The 20,096-nt window shown below is 48.7% G+C and overlaps 1 protein-coding gene across 2 annotated transcripts in view; it reads left to right on the plus strand.

Moving 5' to 3' along the window:
• Positions 1 to 20,096, plus strand: part of UPF1 (UPF1 RNA helicase and ATPase) — a 41,767-nt gene that overhangs the window by 12,183 nt on the left and 9,488 nt on the right. The window contains exons 2-15 of one of the 2 annotated variants that reach the window (XM_070416480.1): positions 3,547 to 3,689; positions 5,402 to 5,491; positions 7,612 to 7,779; positions 8,143 to 8,323; positions 12,560 to 12,721; positions 13,333 to 13,450; positions 13,592 to 13,690; positions 14,198 to 14,306; positions 14,404 to 14,563; positions 14,667 to 14,785; positions 15,836 to 16,000; positions 16,110 to 16,224; positions 16,956 to 17,099; positions 17,505 to 17,718. In XM_070416480.1, the coding sequence (XP_070272581.1) occupies positions 3,547 to 3,689; positions 5,402 to 5,491; positions 7,612 to 7,779; positions 8,143 to 8,323; positions 12,560 to 12,721; positions 13,333 to 13,450; positions 13,592 to 13,690; positions 14,198 to 14,306; positions 14,404 to 14,563; positions 14,667 to 14,785; positions 15,836 to 16,000; positions 16,110 to 16,224; positions 16,956 to 17,099; positions 17,505 to 17,718 (1,987 nt within the window). The remainder of the gene's footprint in view (positions 1 to 3,546; positions 3,690 to 5,401; positions 5,492 to 7,611; positions 7,780 to 8,142; positions 8,324 to 12,559; positions 12,722 to 13,332; positions 13,451 to 13,591; positions 13,691 to 14,197; positions 14,307 to 14,403; positions 14,564 to 14,666; positions 14,786 to 15,835; positions 16,001 to 16,109; positions 16,225 to 16,955; positions 17,100 to 17,504; positions 17,719 to 20,096) is intronic. The other variant, XM_070416481.1, reaches the window with a different exon arrangement.

Raw genomic sequence — 20,096 nt, forward strand, 5'->3', positions numbered from 1 at the left:
AAAATCGAAACCACAATGAGATACCACCTCATATCCATTAGAATGACTCTTGTTTGTTCGTTTGTTTTTATTTTTAATTTTTTGTTAATTTTCACCTGAGGATATTTTTCCAATGATTTTTAGGCAGAGTGGAAAAGAGAGGGCAAGACAGAGAGAAACATCGATGTGAAACACATTGATTGGTTGCCTCCTGCACAAGCCCTGACCAGGGCCTAGGCCAGGGAGGAACCTGCAATGAAGGTATGTGCTCTTGACCCGGAATCGAACCTGGAACCCTTTGATTCACATCCTGAGGCTCTATACACTGACCCAAACCGGCTAGGGCTGTTTTGTTTTGTTTTTAATACATTTTATTGATTTTTACAGAGAGGAAGGGAGAGGGATAGAGAGTTTAGAAACATCGATGAGAGAGAAACATCGATTTAGCTGCCTCCTGCACACTCCCCACTGGGGATGTGCCTGCAACCAAGGTACATGCCCTTGACTAGAATCGAACCTGGGACCCCTCAGTCCGCAAGCCAACGCTCCATCAACTGAGCCAAACCGGTCAGGAGTGTTTTTGGTTGTTTTTTTTTAACAAAAACAGAAATATAACAAATGTTGATGAGGATGTGGACAAATTGGAGCCCTTGTGTACTGTGGTGGGAATGTAAAGGTGTAGCCACTGGGTAAAATAGTCTAGCGACTCCTCAAAAAGTTAAACATAAAATGACTTTGTGACCCAGTAGCTCCACTTCTGGGTGTATAACCTAAAGAAATGAAAGCAGGGTCTCTAAGAGATACTTGTACACCCGTGTTCACAGCAGCCAAAAGGTGGAAGCAACCCAAGTGTTCACTGACACATGGCTAGATAAACGAAATGGGCTGAATCTGTGTAGTGGAATATTCGCTTTAAAAGAAAGGAAAATCTGACAACATACTACATCGTGGATGAACCTTGAAGACATGCTGAGTTAAATAAGCCAGACACAAAAGGACAGATACGATATGATTCATTTATATGAGGTTCCTAGAGGGTTAAATTCAGGTAGACTGAAAAGAAAATGGTGGGTGCCAGGGGGAGGCCAATGGGAAATCAGTGTTTAATGCGAACACAGTTTGGGACGATGGAAAGTTCTGGAGATGGATGGTGAGAATGGTCACACACGAATGTGAATATATTTAAATGCCCCTGAACTGTATACTTAAAAGTAGTTAAAATGGTATATTTTATGTTAAGTGTATCATATATGTATTTTTTAAAGAAGGTAAGCGATTTACAAAGGTATTTGCGATGTTACAGCTTTGTGTTTTTTGCATAAAATCTAAAAGTTGATTTTGATTTTTCCTCTTTAAAAAAACTGTTTTGCAAACAAAGCAAACAAAGCCTAATGTGCAAATTGTCCCCTCGGGCGGTTGTTCTACTGGGAGACCAGGAGTTCCACCGCTCACTATGATGTGCGCTGACGACCAGGGAGCAGCGCGGACCATGGCGGGCGTTGTCGATGCTGTGCTGGCAGCTGGTGGCAGTGGAGGTGCTGCCGGCCCCCATGGGCCCTGATGAGAGTGGGACTGTGGTGGGATGGTGGAGCAGATGAGCAGGCAGTGTTAGGCCATCACCCTGCAGATGGTGACCAGCGGCAGGGGGCAGGGGGCAGGGCTGCTGCCCGGCTCCCAGGCACTGAGGGAGCCGGACTGGGGAAGGGGGGGTGACCGGTTGCCCCGTAGGTGGGATGGTGGAGCAGGTGAGGGGGCAGTGCCAGGCAAAGGTGGGGTGCCAGGTGGGGCTGTGAGGCTGGAGGCACAAGCTGGGGCTGCGCGTCTGAGGGAACCAACTGGGGCCTGATCCCCACATGCCACTCCGAGGGACCCCACCCGTGCACAGATTTGTGCAGTGGGCCTCTTATCATTAACCTGGTTACTGCCGTCCTGAAAACATATTAATGTGGTGGCTGACACTGAAATAGGGTTCTGATCTGGGCTGAGACCCTTACAGACATAGGTGTTCTTATGACAAGATGCTGACTTCCTGACACCCCAAATGTAATGCCCTTCTCATGAGAATAGCTGTCCTTAGGCTTGTACAAGTGATTCAGACAGAGTGTGGCACTGCTGGCTCAGGCTGTGTTGGCTCTGGTTTTTGGTCTCCTGGCTCTGGGTAGCAGGGATTCTGCAAGGGAATAGGGCTGGTGTTTGCCCTGGGGCTCCTATGATCCCTCTCTAGGCTTCCTCAACACACAAAGCTCCTGTTGCCTGACCTAGTCTTGTGTGGGCTGTGGCCCCTGGGAGGAGATGACTGGACTGTTGACTGCCACCTGAGGCTCCTGTAGGGATGATGCTAGGATTCATGTTCCCCTGGGGGAGCTGAGTCTGTGCACCCATGAATGGACTTGTGAGCGCATCAGTAGTGCCTGTGAAATTCATGGCTTAGTTACTTAAAGTTACTTAGTTACTTAAAAAAAACAAACTGTGTTTTTGCTGTTATAACATAAAATAATATATTTAGTAAGATTATTGACTGAATTTGGAAAGTTATTCTAACATTCAGTTTCTAATTTGTAATCAAGAAAGGGCTGCCTTCCAGAGAGGGTGCTGGGATGGAGGAAGCCTGTTTACTAAGGAGATAACTGCTTTCCAGGGCTCACAACCTTGACTCGGGGGCTTAGGCTTTGGGAGGACCCTTCACTGTATGGAATCCCAGGTCCTCTGGCCTGACATTGTGCAGCTGTCCCCAGAGGGGGCCATAATTGGCTTGTAGGAAGTCCTCTTGCTTCTGTGGTCCTCAGTGATGGAAACAAAGCATTTCCCTCTGCATCCTGGTTGTCACTGTGGCTCCATGGGGGTTGGGTCTGTCTGCCCTGTTTCGGTCTGAATAGTTTTTTGGATTTTTTTTGTTACCCTCACCCGATGATATTTTTCCATTTATTTTGTTTTTAATATGATATCATTCCTTTTTAAAAAATATTTCTTTATTGATTTCAGAGAAGAAGGAAGAAGGAAAGAGAGATAGAAACATCAATGATGAGAGAGAATCATTGATTGGCTGCCTCCTGCACGTTCCCTACTGGGGATTCAGCCCGCAATCCACGCATATGCCCTTGACCAGAATCGAACCTGGGACCCTTCAATCCGCAGGCTGACGCTCTATCCACTGAGCCAAACCAGCTAGGGCTCCATTGATTTTTAGAGAGAGGGAAAGATAGAAATATTGAAATGAGAGAATACATCAGTCAATTGCCTCCTGCGTAAGCCCTGACCAGGGCCCGGGCCAGGGAGGAGCCTGCAGCCAAGGTACGTGTCTTTGACCGGAATTGGACCCAGGGCCTTTCAGTCCACAGGCCAGCCGCTCTACCCACTGAGCCAGACTGGCTAGGGTAGGTCTGAGTAGGTTTGATAGGGAAGGGGAGAGTGTGAAATGTCAAAGCAGAAGATACTGAACTGTCTCAAAGTGGAGAGCAGGCCAGCGCTTCATAGGAGGGTTGCCATGGCTACTCACTTGGGGAGAAGCCACATGCCCAATGCCTGAAGGCTGTAGACTTGAATGGTGATGATGCTGTTCTGTGGTAGGTTGGAGGACCTGAGGGCATCCTACAGAATGGGGCTGTGGATGACAGTGTGGCCAAGACCAGCCAGTTGCTGGCCGAGTTGAACTTCGAAGAAGATGAAGAAGATACCTATTACACAAAGGACCTACCAGTACATGCCTGCAGGTGAGCATCAACAGCAGAGGCATCCCAGAGACCGCTGTTGGTCACATGTCCTTGGGAATAAAGAGGTTGCTAGGCCAGTGTACATGTTACCAGACAGGAGGGTGGGCTCAGCACCCTCTGTCACCCCTGATTATTACAGCAGGTAGGGAAAGGTTCCCCTCTTGGCCTTCCTCCGGTCCTGGGGGTGTTCCTGGTACCTGCCTCACTCACTCATCAGGAAGAACTCTTCTCATTGGGTGAGCATTTGGGTTTATAGGGTAAATAGAGCCACTAAGATTTCTCTTACAGAGAGATTACTGTCGGATTCTTTAAAATGTCTGCTTCCTGAAAAGTTGGAAGTGGACAGTTAGTGGGTAGACCTGCATATTGACCAAATTTGGAATTCTCATTGAGAGCAGGACCCATCCCTTATGTTTAGACTTATTCTTGCTTTTTTGTTACATGCACAAGAGGAAATTGAGACCAAAAGAGGTAAAATGATCTTGCTTAGGGCACTCAGCCAGTTGGGGCAGCTTTGAGCCTGGACTTCTATTCAGCCCTGCCTGCCCTTTGGGCACACTGCCCCCAGTGTCTACCCACCAAGGGACAGAGCGCTGTATCCTCCCGCCCCCAGTTCCCCCAGTTTACCTTATTTTAGCTCTTTGTTCACTCTCATTACAAATGTTTGTTTTTGATGTTTGTTAGTCCTCATTGGAGGATATTTTTTCCCGTTGATTTTTTTTAAAGAGTAGGAGTGGGGAGGGGGAGGGAAACGTCAACATCAGAGGAAGACATCACTTAGTTGCCTCCCACCCTGACCAGGGTCTGGGATTGAACCTACAACCCAGATACATGCCCTTGACTGGGAATCAAACCTGTGATCCTATGGTGCATGGGCCGATGCTCTAACCACTGAGAAACATCAGCCAGGGCTCATTTATAAATGTTTTTCCATATATATGAGTGAGGTATTAGTGTTCCTGTTATATACACAGTTGCCAGTCCTGGTGAAGCTGCAAGTGGTTACAGTCTATATAACTCCTTGGTCCTCCCGGGTGTCCATGTGTGGAGGGTTTGGTGGGAAGGTTCTTGGTTGAAGCACATTCTGGTTTGAGACCGAATCTTGGCTTCATACACGTACAGACTCTGGAGAGCCAGTGGTTTTGTTTTGGGTATGTTAACTTTTAGAAAAACAAGGTGGGGGGTATTGTGGTGGTGGACTCTCCTGATGTGCTCTTTTGGAGCTGAGCTCTGTCACCCAGGAGCCTCTGCTGCTGGGTCCGAGTTGAGCATTCCTGGGAGCATGGTGCCCTCTGCTGGAGTGTGAACAAAGCATGGTCACAGCTCACTTTCCAAGTGCCCAGAGCTACCTACGGACACCGCTTTCATAAGTTACATTCCTGAAACTGAAGGCCATAGGAGTGACCAGGTTGCCTTTGGGGTGTTGGGCTCACTTGGCACCCCGCACAGCACTTGCTCCCCTCTTGGAAGGGGCTTTGCTGCAGCCTGCATTATCTCTCAGTGTCTCGACAGTACCCCAGCTCCTTTCTGCATTCACAGGACCAGGAAACCTCAATAGTTAACTGATTGGATTTTGTTAGTAGGAACGTTGGGCTTGAGTATGTTTTTAATGAAAAACTTTAAAATGTTGTAAGAGGAAAAAATTTTACATTCTGCCAAATTAAAACCAGAGAGCGATCTTCCAGCTTTAACTGTTCATTTTTACTTTTTAGTTACTGTGGAATACATGATCCTGCTTGCGTGGTTTACTGTAATACCAGCAAGAAGTGGTTCTGTAACGGACGTGGAAATACTTCTGGCAGGTAGGTATCAGACTGCCATGTGTCTTTAATCAGACTGTGCTCAGATTTGTGTGTAAATTATGGAAATGCTAAAGCGAAGCACAATATAAAATCATGCTAACAAACCTGGGTTTTTTTCCTTCTCTGTGACGGGTTTAACTTGAAACAGATGGTGCTGTGTGAATGCCTTAATGTATTTACCCTTGATTTATTCTCTCATTCTTTTTATTATGCCAGTATGGTTGGCTTAATTCTCATTCCTAGTTTTTATTTATATTTTTCTGCAAGATGAGCTCCTCGCATTCCTGTTCATCTTCATTAAGGGGTGCCCGGGGAGGATGTTCCCAGGACAGTAACGGGCATCCATGAGAGCCACTTCCTGAGAAGGCTCCCTCAGGCCTGAGCTCATCGAGTAGTTTAGAGGCTAACACGGGCCAGATCCTGAATCATCAGATTAAATCAAGTTCATCTGACCAGCGGTGGCTCTGGGCTCCCTCCTAATCACCAGCACTTGTGACTGAGCCCTTGCTTGTGTTTGGTATTGGGGTGAGAGCAGTGTGGTGGTGGTGCTTAGGTTGTAGGGAGAGTCGGTCTGTCTAGCTCAAGTGCTGGACTCCTTGGCTCCTACCTCGGGTTCATTACATGGCCACAAGAAGCAGAGCAGGGTCTCAGTGGGCCAGGGCTCCAGGTCTCCAGCAAGGAAACAGCATCTTCTGAGGTTCATGTTTTGGAGAAGTAGAGACAAAAATCTACAGGCAGGTTTATGTGCACAGAGCCCCATCCACCCTTCCTGTGCCTTCAGGAGCTGTGGGCCAGGCCTTACCATCATGCTGCCTAAGGACACAGAGTGATTGGATCTTGGGTCATCTCACAGTATGCAAATTGTGGGGTTCTGAGCAAGGCAAGAAAGGGGGCTAATGTTTTTAAAACACTTAAAAGGAAAAGCATCTCCAGGTGACCACAAGAGATTCTAGTCCTATTTTCAGAATGTTTTGGACAATTTGTGTTACCATGTTTGCATTAGTTCCTCTCCTGCAGGGAAAGCAATTAAATAAAACTTGTCTTAGTTGGCAGCCCTAGCTTCTGGTCAGCTGTTAAAATCAGGGAAGTGAGGGAAGGGCCTCCATGAGAAAACAGGCTCAGTCAACCAGCATCACATGCTCTTTACAAGGCTTGAGTGAAAGCTGATGGGATGCCTGTTGCCACTGTAGCGGGGGTGAAGTGGATACAGATGGTATAAGAGGAAACCACTGGTTCTGGTAACATGCCCAGTGGTGGTGGCTCCAGAGAGGAGTGGGGGATTTTGGGGGTGCTGAGAATGATGATGGTTAGATTATCTGATAACAGACTTTGTGGGGCCAGAGAGGGTTCTAGCCTAACCTTGTGACAGGAAGAGTTTACTGATGTGAAGAGAGGGCTGCCACAAGTAGTGTTCCACAAATCTACAGAGAGCCTGAGGCAGGGCCTGTACCATCCGTGAGCCCCAGTGAGGCTGGCTTGGCACAGTCCATGAATTAGGTGAGCTGTAACCTGGAAATGAGAACTGGCCACACCGAGACAGCAGGATTCCAGAGGATTTCATTGCTGGCCCTTGTGCTTCCTGAGAGTAGCCCTGAGCCCCCTACTTGATATTTTTTATTGTCCTCAGGTTTTAATACGCTTGCTTATCAAGTTTCCTGGCCTGCAGCATATTAGGAGTCGGTTGTTCCTGGCAGCCAGCACAGAGATCACTTCCTCGGGGCTTCTATAGGCAGCCCTGTGCCAGAGAAGTGACTTTGAAAGAAGCATCAGAGAAGCTACAAGGAGCAAGAGGAGTTGGGAAAGGGGCAGCGGCTGTAGATTCAGTGAGGCCCAATAGTTGGATTTAAGAAAGCAGGAACTGGAGGGGGTGGGAGGTGAGAGGCAGAAACTGTGAAATGTGTTAGGAAAGTTCTCCTTAAAAGTGGTTCACGGCGGATTTGTGCTCAATGGGGAGCCAGTTCAGGGGCGGCTGGTCTCCTGGGACACCAGATGGATGAGGTGTGACCAACCCTGCTAATGGACCGTGAATGGTACCGGAACTTTTAACAGGGATTCAAGAATTGGAAGTGGTGAAAAGCCAAACTTTTGAGTGTTAACTATTTATCATTTCCTGATTTAAGCCACATTGTAAATCACCTTGTGAGGGCAAAATGCAAAGAGGTGACTCTGCACAAGGATGGGCCCCTTGGTGAGACAGTCCTGGAGTGTTACAACTGTGGCTGCCGCAACGTCTTCCTGCTTGGCTTCATCCCTGCCAAGGCTGACTCAGTGGTGGTGCTGTTGTGCAGGTGAGGGCTCCCCGATTTCCCCGGGGGCCAGCTCTGACTCAGTGGAACTTTAAAATGGTTTCTGTTGACTGGCTAGATGTTCGGATGTTCGGGGGTTGGGGCTTGTTGGAGAGCTAGGACTGTCAAGTAACTCTCTGGGTGTGTTCTGGTTAAATCATAAAAATGATTCTGTAAAACCAAAGTCTGTTTTGAGTTTTAAGAGTTCAGAGCTCAAGTGTGTGGGGAGATGCAATTTATTACTAACAATTTAAAGGTAATGTGATCACATAATGAAAGATAGGGACTGCCACCTTGGGGTGAAAGGTAAGTCTTGGGGTGAAGGTCATTTTCATCTGGGCTCTTCTCTCCTCGGGGCTTCTGTAGGCAGCCCTGTGCCAGTCAGAGCAGCCTCAAGGACATCAACTGGGACAGCTCGCAGTGGCAGCCCCTGATCCAAGATCGCTGCTTCCTCTCCTGGCTGGTCAAGATCCCTTCAGAGCAGGAGCAGCTTCGGGCCCGGCAGATTACAGCCCAGCAAATCAACAAGTTGGAGGAGCTTTGGAAGGTGAGGCCTATTGAGAATGCAGTCTTCCTCAGCACTAGTTTCCTGTAGACTTGAGGCAGGGCAAGGGGTGCTGTCTTCGTAAACAGGACATTCTAGAAGGATTCTGGAGCTTCTACCAGGAGGAGTCCTGACAGGAACTGGCCCTGGGCAGCTATGGGTGGACATGTCCAGAGGAGCCTGGGCCTTAGTAGATAGGACTGTGAGTGCATTTTATTGTTTGTTTGTTTCCATCTTCGTTTGTTTGTTTTTAAAATCTTTTTGTTGAGAGTATTACAGGTGTCCCTCCTTTTCCCCCCATTGCTCCCCTCCACCTAGTTCCATCCCTCCCCAGGCCTTCACCACCCTACTGTCTGTGTTCATAGGTAAGATCTTTGGTTAATCTCTTCCCGCCCCCCTTCCCTCTGAGATTTGTCAGTCTGTTCCATGCTTCCATATCTCTGATTCTATTTTATTCACCAGTTTATTTTGTTCATTAGATTTCTTGTTTGTGTATTTTGATTTTTAAATTCAATTATTGATAGATATGTATTTGTTGTCATTTTATTGTTCATATTTTTTATCTCTTCTTCCTCTTCTTGAAGAATACCCTTCAACATTTCATGTAATACTGGTTTGGTGGTGATGAACTCTTTTAGCTTTTTTCTTGTTTGTGAAGCTCTTTATCTGATCTTTAATTCTAAATGAGAGCTTTGCTGGGTAGAGTAATCTTGGTTGTAGATCCTTACTATTCATCACTTTGAATATTTCTTGCCACTCCCTTTTGGGCTGCAAAGTCTGTTGAGAAATCAGCTGACGGTCATATGAGTGCTCCCTTATAGGTAACTAACTGTTTTTCTCTTTCTGCTTTTAAGATTATCTCTTTGTCTTTAACCCTTGGCATTTTATTATGATGTCTTAGTATGGGCCTCTTTGGGTTCCTCTTGTTTGGGACTCTCTGTACTTCCTGGACTTGTAAGTCTATTTCTTTCACCAGGTAAGGGAAGTTTTCTGTCATTTTTCAAATAGGTTTTCAATATCTTGCTCTCTCTCCTCTCCTCCTGGCACCCCCATAATGTGAATGTTGGTATGCTTGAAGTTGTCCCAAAGGCTCCTTACACTATCTTCATATTTTTTAAATTTCTTTTGCTCTACTGCTTGAGTGTTTTTTGTTTGTTGTTTTTTAAATATATTTTTATTGATTTCAGAGAGGAAGGGAGAGGGAGAGAGAGATAGAAACGTCAATGATGAGAGAGAATCATTGATTGGCTGCCTCCTGCATGCCCCCTACTGGGGATTGAGCCGGCAACCTGAGCATGTGCCCTTGACCAGAATCAAACCGGGACCTTTTAGTCTGCTGGCTGATGCTCTATCCACTGAGCCAAACTGGCTAGGGCAGCTTGGGTGTTTTTTACTTCCTCATATTCCAAATTGTTGATTTGATTCTTGGAATCTTCTACTCTATTGTTGAATCCCTGTAAAGTATTCTTTATTTCAGTTAGTGTATGCTTAATTTCTGACTGGTCCTTTTTCATGTCTTTGACATTCACACTAAGATCCTTGAAAGTCTCATGAAGATCCCGAGTAACCTTATAACCATGGTTTTGAACTCTGTATCCAGTAGTTTGCTTCTATTTCTTTGATTTGTTACATATTTCTTTGTCACCACATTTTGACTGCTTCCCTGTGTTTGTTTCTGTGTAGAGCTGCTATGTCTCCTGGAATTGGTAGAATAAAAATAGCCTTATGTAGTAGATGTCCTGTAGGACCCAGAGGCTCAGCCTCCCCAGTCACCTGAGCTGGGCTCTCTAGGTGCGCCCCTGTGTGGGCTGTGTGCACAGTCTTGTAATTGAGCCTTGATTGCTATTGGTATCACTAGGAGGAGTTGACCTCCAGGCCAATTGGCTGTGAGGACCAGCTGCGACTACAGTGGGAAAGCTACTGTGCAGGAAACACCCCTATGGTGCAGGTCTTGCTTCAGTGGGGCTTTGGTGCTCACTGAGTCTGCCTCTTGTGGATGTGTAGAGTTATAATCTGTAATGGTCTGAAGCTGTCCACTGGGTGCTCTGGCTCCAGGGCCTCCAGGGAGGTGCAGTCAGCCACTGCCTGGGGCCACTGGCAGGAGCTACAGAGGGATCTGCAGGGGGCTGTTTGTACTGGGCTTGGAGGTGCCCAGGGACGGCCCAGCTGTGAAGCAACGTAGACTGATGCTAGTGCCGGGTCTTGGGCCTTTTGTTGATAGGTTTGGGGCACACTGCCACCAGCTGCAGCTTGTTTGGGAGATTTTAGCAAAGTCTGAAGCCTGAACCAGGACAGGCCATTCATATGGAAAAGTTGCTGCAAACAGCTTGGGTGGGGCTCCAAATTGGATGGGACCGGGTTTCAAGGAATCCCCAGAGTGGAGCAAACAGTATGCTCCAGGTGGATGGAAACTCAAATATGGCTGCCAGCCAGCTCTGCGATGTAGGAGGCCCCAGCACAGGAACAATGACCCTTGTGATACCCCTGTCTGGGAGAAAGCCACCCCTGAGTTCTGCCCTGATGCCAGACAATCCACTTCCTCCCCATATATGTCTGGGTCCCCCAAAGCCACCTGGTGCTGGGAATCGGAGTAAGTTCGTGCTCTGGCCCTTTAAATGGAACACCTGGGTCTCCAGCAGCCTCTTGTCATTCAGCCACAATCCCTGCTGATGTTTACAGCCCGTAGTTACAGGGACTTCTCTTCCCTGCTCTAGAACTCTGGGCTGGGGATCTGGTGTGGGTTTGGGACCCCTTGTTCCTCACAGGTGGCCTCCGCAGAGATGATCTCCCTCCCAATTAAAAAAAAGGCACAATGCGTGTTAGAACAGCCTGTTCCCGGCCTCCGCCCCTCCTACCAGTCTCAGTGTGCTTTCTTTACTTCTCTAGTTGTAGGACTTCTGTTCAGCCAACTTTCAGGCAGTTCTGAATGATGGTTGTTCTGTATTTTAGTTGTAATTTTGATGTGGTTGTGGGAGGCAGCAAATATAGGTGTTTACCTATGCTGCCATCTTGGTTCCCTCCCCTGTGAGTGTGTTTCAAAACTTTGCTGGGACTTAGATGTATCTGAGCCAGGGAAGTACCAAACTGTGGTGAGTGTGCAGTGGGAAAGGGGTCACAGTACCCAAAGTCAGAGACCCTCAACCCAGTAGTTGAAGGAGAGGGGGACCTTCCTTTGGTTTTGTGGTGGGGCACCTGCTCTGTCTGCATAGCCACTTCTCTAGGGAAGCCCTTCTCTGATTTTCTGTTTAGATTTTGCTATAAAGTTTTAATAACAACTATAGAAATTTTAATTAGGCACCCGTATAACCAGAAATCTTAAATGTAAATTTATCTTTACTTTGAGGGCAAGTTAAAATATTTTTCAGGCCCTGGCCAGTATGGCTCAGTTGGTTGAGCATCATCTCATGCACCAAGAGGTCACTGATTCGATTCCTAGTTAGGGCACATGCCTGGTTTTGGGCTCAAGCCCCAGTAGGGGACGTGCAGGTGGCAGCTGATTGATGTTTCTCTCTCACCGATGTCTCTCTCTCTCTCCATCCCTTGCCCCCCCCCCCCCCCACCCCGCTTCCTCTCCCTCTCACTTCCTCTCTCTCTAAAATCAATTAAACATATTTTTAAAAGATTGTTTTTCAGACCTCGTCTACCAAGGTGTCTTTTTACGTTACCACAATTTTTCACTGTTCCTGTTTATATTTCAGCAGCCCAGATACTGTTCTGTCCCTGCCAGGGAAGAATGTGTAGCCCTATTGGTGCAGTGTAGGGTCAGGAGGAAATGGAGAGGGAAGGCTCCTCCTCTGCTCACACAGCCAGAGGAGCTGGAGGTCTTTCTGGCAGCCTAGAAGAAGTGCTGTCCCTCCCAGTTCAGGGCCAGATGGTTATGGAGGATGCAGCCATTTGATGGTGTAGGTATGTCAGCTGTGTTCCTCGAGCATCATCGCCAAGACTTACCCCTATTGGTGTAACCTTGTTAGGGACTGTTAGGAACAGCAGCTGAGGTGTGACCATGGCCTGCGCAGGCATCCAGCTTCCTATACCATGTGAACTTCCTGATAGGAGGGCTCTCCCACAGGGTTGACACCACTGACTGCTGGCACCCTTCTCAGCATCAGCCTAGCACTGGCTTGTGCTGAGAAGTGATGGGTGTTTCCCCATCCCTCTGGTGACTGGTGAGCTTCCATGTAGTTAATTTCATACATGGGTGAAATTGGGGACAAACTCGGTACGGGTCTTGTTTTCTAGGAGAACCCTTCTGCCACCTTGGAGGACCTAGAGAAGCCCGGAGTGGATGAGGAGCCGCAGCATGTCCTCCTGCGGTATGAGGATGCCTACCAGTACCAGAACATATTTGGGCCTCTGGTCAAGCTGGAGGCTGACTATGACAAGAAACTGAAAGAGTCACAGGTGATGTGGTGTGTGCAGGAGGGTGTGGTTGTTTTAACACATCTCTCCTGAGACTGTTAGGATGGTTTTACTTGCAGGCTGCCAACACTACCATGGGCCTCGGCCCTGTGCCTAGAGAGATGGAGCCATGGATCGAGGGCAGATGCTCTGTCACTCAGAGCTAGACACTAGCCTGATTTTAAATCCAACAAAAGTCCCTCACAGTCAGGTTCGCAGTCTTTGCCCATTGCCACGAGCGTCAGATCCAAGGAGCCGCGGTCTGCAGAGGGCACTCTGTGCTAGTCCCACGAAGAGCATGTCTAGAAAGTAAGAGCCGCGGGGCTCCTGGCCGTGCCCTCAGCTGCTGGCTTCCTTCTCTTCTTCCGAGGACCTCTTGAGAGCAGACGTCGAATGGGGGATCCTGGTTGTCTTCTGCGGGTTCTTAGGTCCTAATGACTTCTCTCCCAGGGGTGCCCTTGTTGGTGTTTCAGGCTGTTGGATGCTGCTCGATGCACCCCAGCATCATGGCTCATGGAGTTGCCGCAGGGCACATGCCTGTGGATACCCAGACACAGGAGTCCAGGCCATGTCTGTGTCACAGGCTAACAGGCTCTTATTTTTCATGTGCTCAGACTCAAGATAACATCACGGTCAGGTGGGACCTGGGCCTTAACAAGAAGAGAATCGCCTACTTCACTTTACCCAAGACTGACTCTGGTAATGAGGATTTAGTCATAATTTGGTTAAGAGGTGATTTTAAGTTTTAAAATATTTGTGACCATAAATAGCATAATTCCTAGTTTGCCCTTGTAAAGTACCCCTTAATTTGAACTCTTCCATGGTAGCCTAGGCACATGTTGAAAACGCTTTTTGCTCTCTCTTTCCTGGAAGACATGCGGCTCATGCAAGGGGATGAGATATGCCTGCGGTACAAAGGGGACCTGGCGCCCCTGTGGAAAGGGATCGGCCACGTCATCAAGGTCCCTGATAGTATCCTTTGTGTGAAGAAGAGCTAGCACAGGGGATCTGTGTGTTGGTCACTGTGGAGACCAGTCCTGGGGTCTTGGGTGGAGAGTATGGCCATGGCTGGAGAGACCCCTTGTAGTCAAGTTTGTTTCAAGCCACTGAGCCCTTCATTTGGACTCTGAGGGCACACATTTATATATAACTAGTAGAAGCAATGCTTTACCTGGAGCCAGGATGCTTTGAGATGTTCACCTTATCTCTGAAGCTCACAGTCAGAACCTGGATTCTAGATGTGGCCAATCCATCCTGGCATCCTGGATGACACCCCAAGGTTCACGGGGTAGTTTGGGTGGGGGGTAGTTGCAGGGGACCGGGACACTGGACAGAATCTGTCAGAACATGGGTCTCACTGGCTGTGTTGTTAACTTTTGGCACAATGGGAGAGAGATGTCTCCTCGGTAACCAAATAAGGGCTCCTCAGAAAGGTAAACCCAGCTTATGATAAGGATGAACCTTAACTCGGCATTGCAGATTATGGCGATGAGATTGCCATTGAGCTGCGGAGCAGTGTGGGTGCACCTGTGGAGGTGACACATAACTTCCAGGTGGATTTCGTGTGGAAATCCACCTCATTTGACAGGTGCGTCTGCCTCCAGCTCTAAATGATTCTCCTTTCCTGGGGGTGGGCTTACCACCAGCCTACATGAGCACGTAGCCAACCCATTACTTTGCCACAGGATGCAGAGTGCACTGAAAACGTTTGCTGTCGATGAAACCTCTGTGTCAGGCTATATCTACCATAAACTGCTCGGCCACGAGGTGGAGGACGTCATCATCAAGTGCCAGCTGCCCAAGCGCTTCACTGCACAGGGGCTGCCCGACCTCAACCACTCTCAGGTTCTTATCATCCTGGAGGTGGCTGGGGCCTGGCCTGAAGAGCTGCTGGGGGCGGGGGTGGGCCAAGGGATCTGTACCCCCTAATGGCCACTTGTATCTGCAGGTTTATGCTGTGAAGACTGTGCTGCAAAGACCGCTGAGCCTGATCCAGGGACCACCAGGAACAGGGAAGACAGTGACCTCTGCCACCATTGTCTACCACCTGGCACGGCAGGGCAATGGGTAGGGATCAGCAGGCCTGACGGCAGGAATGTCTTGGGAGGGTTACCTGCTCACTGTGTTTTACATTGTTTGTATTAGATCAGGCTTCTGGTTGCTTTTAATAAGACAGCCTGCAGCCTGTTGCTCTTCTTTTTTTAAAAGATTTTTTAGAGAGATGGCGAGTTCATGGGTGCGTGTTCAACCACTGAACTACACCAGTGGTTTGGCTCTCTATGAAATTAAAAAACAACAACAACATGAAAAATATATATTTAAAAAGAAAGACTTATATATACGTGTGTGTATGTATATATATGCTGATTAAGAGAGAGGAAGGAAGGAAGAGATAGAAACATCCATGATGAGAGAGAATCATTGATCAGCTGTCTCCTACATGTCCCCTAATGGGGACTGAGCCTTGAACCTGGGCATGTGTCCTGATCAGGAATCGAACCAGCAACCTTTTAATACACGGAACAACACCCAACCAACTGAGCTACATTGACCAGGGCAAGCCTGCTGCTCTTAAAGGCAGCTCTGGTCAGTTCACCCAGGTGGTACTGTGCTGTATGTGCCTCAGCTTGGAAAGCCTTCACCATGAGATGGGGAGGGGTGAGGATGCAGGTCTGTTGTTAGCAATACTTTGCATGAGTAAAGTGAAAACTGGTTGGGGACAGGAAGTCCTGGACTGGCTGGGCTTTTAGCTCCTGCATTGTACCATTCCTGGCTTTAGTCTTTTTTTTTTTTTTTTTAAATCTCAGGAATGGAGAGGGAGAGAGAGATAGAAACATCAATGATGAGAGAGAATCATTGATCGGCTGCCTCCTGCACGTCCCCTACTGGGGATCAAGCCTGCAACTGGGCATGTGCCCTTGATCCGAATTGAAGCCGGGACCCTTCAGTCAGCAGGCTGATGCTCTATCCACTGAGCCAAACCAGCTAGGGCTCCTGGCTTTTAGTCTTAGGTTTGTCTGCACTGCCTGTGATTCAAAACAACAGTCTTAGGTTGTTTTGCATTTCATTAATCTCCTGTGGGCAAGCACTGAGATATTCATTCGCTTTATGTTTAAGGCCTGTGCTCGTCTGTGCTCCAAGTAACATAGCTGTGGATCAGCTGACTGAGAAGATCCACCAGACTGGGCTGAAAGTTGTGCGGCTCTGCGCTAAGAGCCGCGAGGCCATTGACTCCCCAGTGTCCTTCCTGGCCCTGCACAACCAGATCAGGAACATGGATAGGTGAGTGTCAGGTACCTGGCTGCAGGTTGAGGGGGGGGGGGGGGGGGGTTCTCCTCTGTGTGGCCCTGGTGCAAGTCCTCCATGCCCACTGCTGTGCCTGTGCTTCCAGCATGCCAGAGCTGCAGAAGCTGCAGCAGCTAAAGGACGAGACTGGGGAGCTGTCATCTGCCGATGAGAAGCGGTACCGAGCCCTGAAGCGCACAGCTGAAAGGGAGCTGCTCATGGTGAGGGCCTGGGCCTTAGGGCATATGATGGCACCTTTAGTTAGGTTGTGCCTACTTTTGGAAGAAAGCATAGGTACCCTCAGACCACACAGGCATGATTTTTTAGTAGTTTCTATTGCCTGCCAGCCTCACTGCTGCTGGGAACTTGGGATCTTGGTCTGTACCCTCGGGGTGGGTCTGTTATTTCATGACAAATCAACCGAAAGGGATCCCAGCCCAGCACCTGTTCCCCGGCTCAGCACTGCTCCCTAGAGGCTGTCTCAAGCACTGAACCGTCTGTGCTGAGAGGTTTTCTCTGGTAAGGCCCCACCACTTAGGACAGTGATGGCGAACATTTTGAGCTAAGCGTGTCAACATTTTGAAAAACCCTAACTTAACTCTGGTGCCGTGTCACATATAGAAATTTTTTGATATTTGCAACCATAGTAAAACAAAGACTTATATTTTTGATATTTATTTTATATATTTAAATGCCATTTAACAAAGAAAAATCAGCCAAAAAAATGAGTTCGCGTGTCACCTCTGACACGTGTGTCATAGGTTCGCCATCACTGACTTAGGATCTCAAAAGTTTATGTGAGTGCTGTCAGGGAGAGACAGCTTGTTTTCGTGGTTGTCAGGAGGGCAGGAACCAGAATGGTATCCTGTTCTGTCCTGCCTACCTGCCCTTTGGTGCCTGGTAAACTGTACTGTTGCAGTTGCCCCTGATGCTCACACACTCTCTTCCCCAGAACGCGGACGTCATCTGCTGCACATGTGTGGGTGCAGGAGACCCCAGGCTTGCCAAGATGCAGTTCCGCTCCATTCTTATCGACGAGAGCACCCAGGCCACGGAGCCAGAGTGCATGGTCCCTGTGGTCCTTGGAGCCAAGCAGGTGAGCCAACCCCTTTCATGGTGTTCTTGTTTGAAAACTGGTGTGCATTCTCTCCTGTTCAGTTTTGTATAATTCTTAATGCTGAAGGTTGTGTGTGTTTTTTAACATCCTGCGAGGCTGGGTTCTTTTGTTTTTTGTTTTTAAACATCCTGTGACACCCTGGCAGAGCTCAGGGATGCATGGTGAGCCCTTTAAGGGGTCTTTGAGAGCACCTCTGTGTGCATCCTGAATGAATGTCTGAGTGTGTTTCATGTCTGTGGTGGGCACTTTCCCATCCCAGTCATTACCACTGGAATTTGCATGACTGGGTGGGTATATGGACCCTGGGCCCCTTAGTCTTCTGAGAATGGATGTCCCAGCTGCTTCATGCTTGAACTTCTCACCTGTGTGGGCCTCTCATCACAGCTGATCCTTGTGGGTGACCACTGCCAGCTGGGCCCCGTGGTGATGTGCAAGAAGGCAGCCAAGGCCGGGCTGTCTCAGTCACTGTTCGAGCGCCTGGTGGTGCTCGGCATTCGTCCAATCCGCCTGCAAGTCCAGTATCGGATGCACCCTGCACTCAGTGCCTTCCCATCCAACATCTTCTATGAGGGCTCTCTGCAGAACGGCGTCACTGCAGGTAATACTCGGCAGGGGGTCAGTGGGGACATGCGGTCGCTTCCTTCCTGAGTGGCTTTATTAGCAACCATTTGTGTGCAAGGGGTGCCTCCAAGAGGTACCATGGTCAGCAGTACAGCATGTCCACTCTGCAGTGTGGATGCCCAGTTCTCAGAGCCCATGCCCTGGGGTCTACAAGATGGGAAGGCAAGACTCCTTTCAGAGTGAAGTTGGCATATGCCCTTTGCAGGGCTGACAGTTGCACTAATGGTTCAAAAGCAGCACTGGGAACCAGCAGGGATTTCAGCAGGAGTCTGGATGGTTCCACCAGACTACTGTATGTCATCACTGCCACACGCTTATGGCAACTAACACCCTAAGTGCATATCCTTGTGACACTGGTGGGTATGCAAGGTACTTGATGAATGAAGTACTCACTGGTCACTCAGCTGGGGGAGTATTTATTTTCCTGAAAACAAAGCAAGCTTATGACTTATGTTTTAAGAAAAACACTAACAGCCCGGCTGGCATGGCTCAATGGTTGAGCATTGAACTATGAACCAGGAGGTCAGGGTTCGATTCCCAGTCAGGGCGCATGCCCAGGTTGTGGGCTCAGTCCCCAGTAGGGGCCATGCAGCAGGCAGACAATCAGTGGTTCTCTCTCATCATTGATGTTTCTCTCTCTCCCTCTCCCTTCCTCTTGAAATCAATAAAAGAAATACATTTAAAAAAAAAAAAAAAACACTAACAGTATTTACCACCAGTGATAAAATCTGAGGATTCAACAAAAATTAGTATTTTAGAACCCTCATGCCCCCTAGCATGAGCTGACTAAGTGTTCCCAGTGCTGAGTGGTTTTTCTGATGAGATTGAGGTGGTGGCAGTGTCGGAGGGGAGTCAGTGGGTACCTCTCATCCTAACAGCTAGCGAGGGTGTTGCAAAGTCAGTTGGGTCAAAGGCTGTCCCGTGCACAGGGCAGAGAAGAGAGGCTTTCGTCAGAGGCCTACCCGGCACCGTCTGTCCAGCTTTGGTGGAAAATTGGGAGAGTCCCACAGTTGTGGGGAAAGCTATAAAATATGTCACCAGTCCTAGCTGATTTGGCTCAGTGGATAGAGTGTCGGCCTGCGGACTGAAGGGTCACAGGTTTGATTCCGGTCAAGGGCCCATGCCCAGGTTGCGGGCTTGATCCCCAATGGAGGGGAAGGAGGCGTGCAAGAGACAGCCAATCAGTGATTCTCTCTCATTTCTATCTCCCTCTTCCTCTCTGAAATCAATAAAATTTTTAGAATAAAATAAAATCAGGATGGATACCTTGGCTGTGGAGGTTTCCCTGAGGAGTGAGGGGCCCAACCCCACTCCAGGCCCCCTAGCCAAGGGTTCCAGTACCAGGAAGAGAAGTCCCCATAATTCCTAGCTGTAAAATCAGCAGGAATTGTGGCTGAGTGGCATGGAGGCTGCTGGCCCCAGGCAGTTTCTCTTAAAGGGCTCTTACTCAGGAGTCACTCCCACTGAGCTCCAGCACTGGGGCAGCAGCTTGAAAGGAACCTGGGACATTCAAGGAGAAACTAACCTGCCTAGAATTAAAACAAGAGCTGGAGGGGCAGCTTTCTCCCAGACAGAAGTGCTGGCAGAGGCATTGTTTCTTTGCTGAGGCCCACCCTCACCCCCACGCCCCAAGCCAGCAGGCAGGGCACCATAGTTAAATCTCCATCAACCTGGCTCACACTTTTCACCCCACTCTGGTGATTCCCTGAAACCCCACACCACCCTACTTGCAGTCTCATCTAAGCTATTTCCAGTGGCTTTTTCATACAACTGGCCTCTCTTGCCTCAGGCTTTGGACTTTCTTAAAATTTCTCAAGCAAGCAGCAGCTGGCTTGAGTGTGCCCCATATCTCTCAGTAAGTGGCCCCAGGCTGAGCACTAGCAGCACCTTTCCTTGATTCAGAGGTTGGCCTCTCCTGGACACCTTCAAGCCCAACACAAGTAGCAGCCACCTGCAGATTGCTTTGGCCCCGAGTAGGGCATAGGCAGACTTTGCACCTCCCAGGAGGCCCCAGAGTCTGTGCACCTGGTGGTCAGCTTCAGACCATGCCAGTTTACAACCCTACCACACTCAAAGGGGTGGACTCGGTGAGTACGAAAGCCCCACTAACGCAAGTCCTGCTCCATGGGCTGGCTTCTGTATAGCAGCTCTTCAGCTCTAGTCACAGCCGATCCTCACAACTAATTGGCCTGGGGGTCAGTCCCTCCCAGTGATGCCAACATCCATCAAGGCATAGCTACAGTAGGACAGTGCACACAGCTCACACAGGGGCACAACTGAGTGCCCAGCTCAGGTGAGTGGAGGGCCCTACAGGACACCTGCTACTCAAGGCTACTCTACCAAGTCCGGGAGACA

This window comes from Myotis yumanensis, unplaced genomic scaffold (assembly GCF_028538775.1).
Source record: "Myotis yumanensis isolate MYYU_CA2020_CCGP unplaced genomic scaffold, mMyoYum1.0.hap1 SCAF_5, whole genome shotgun sequence".
Lineage (NCBI taxonomy): Eukaryota > Metazoa > Chordata > Mammalia > Chiroptera > Vespertilionidae > Myotis > Myotis yumanensis.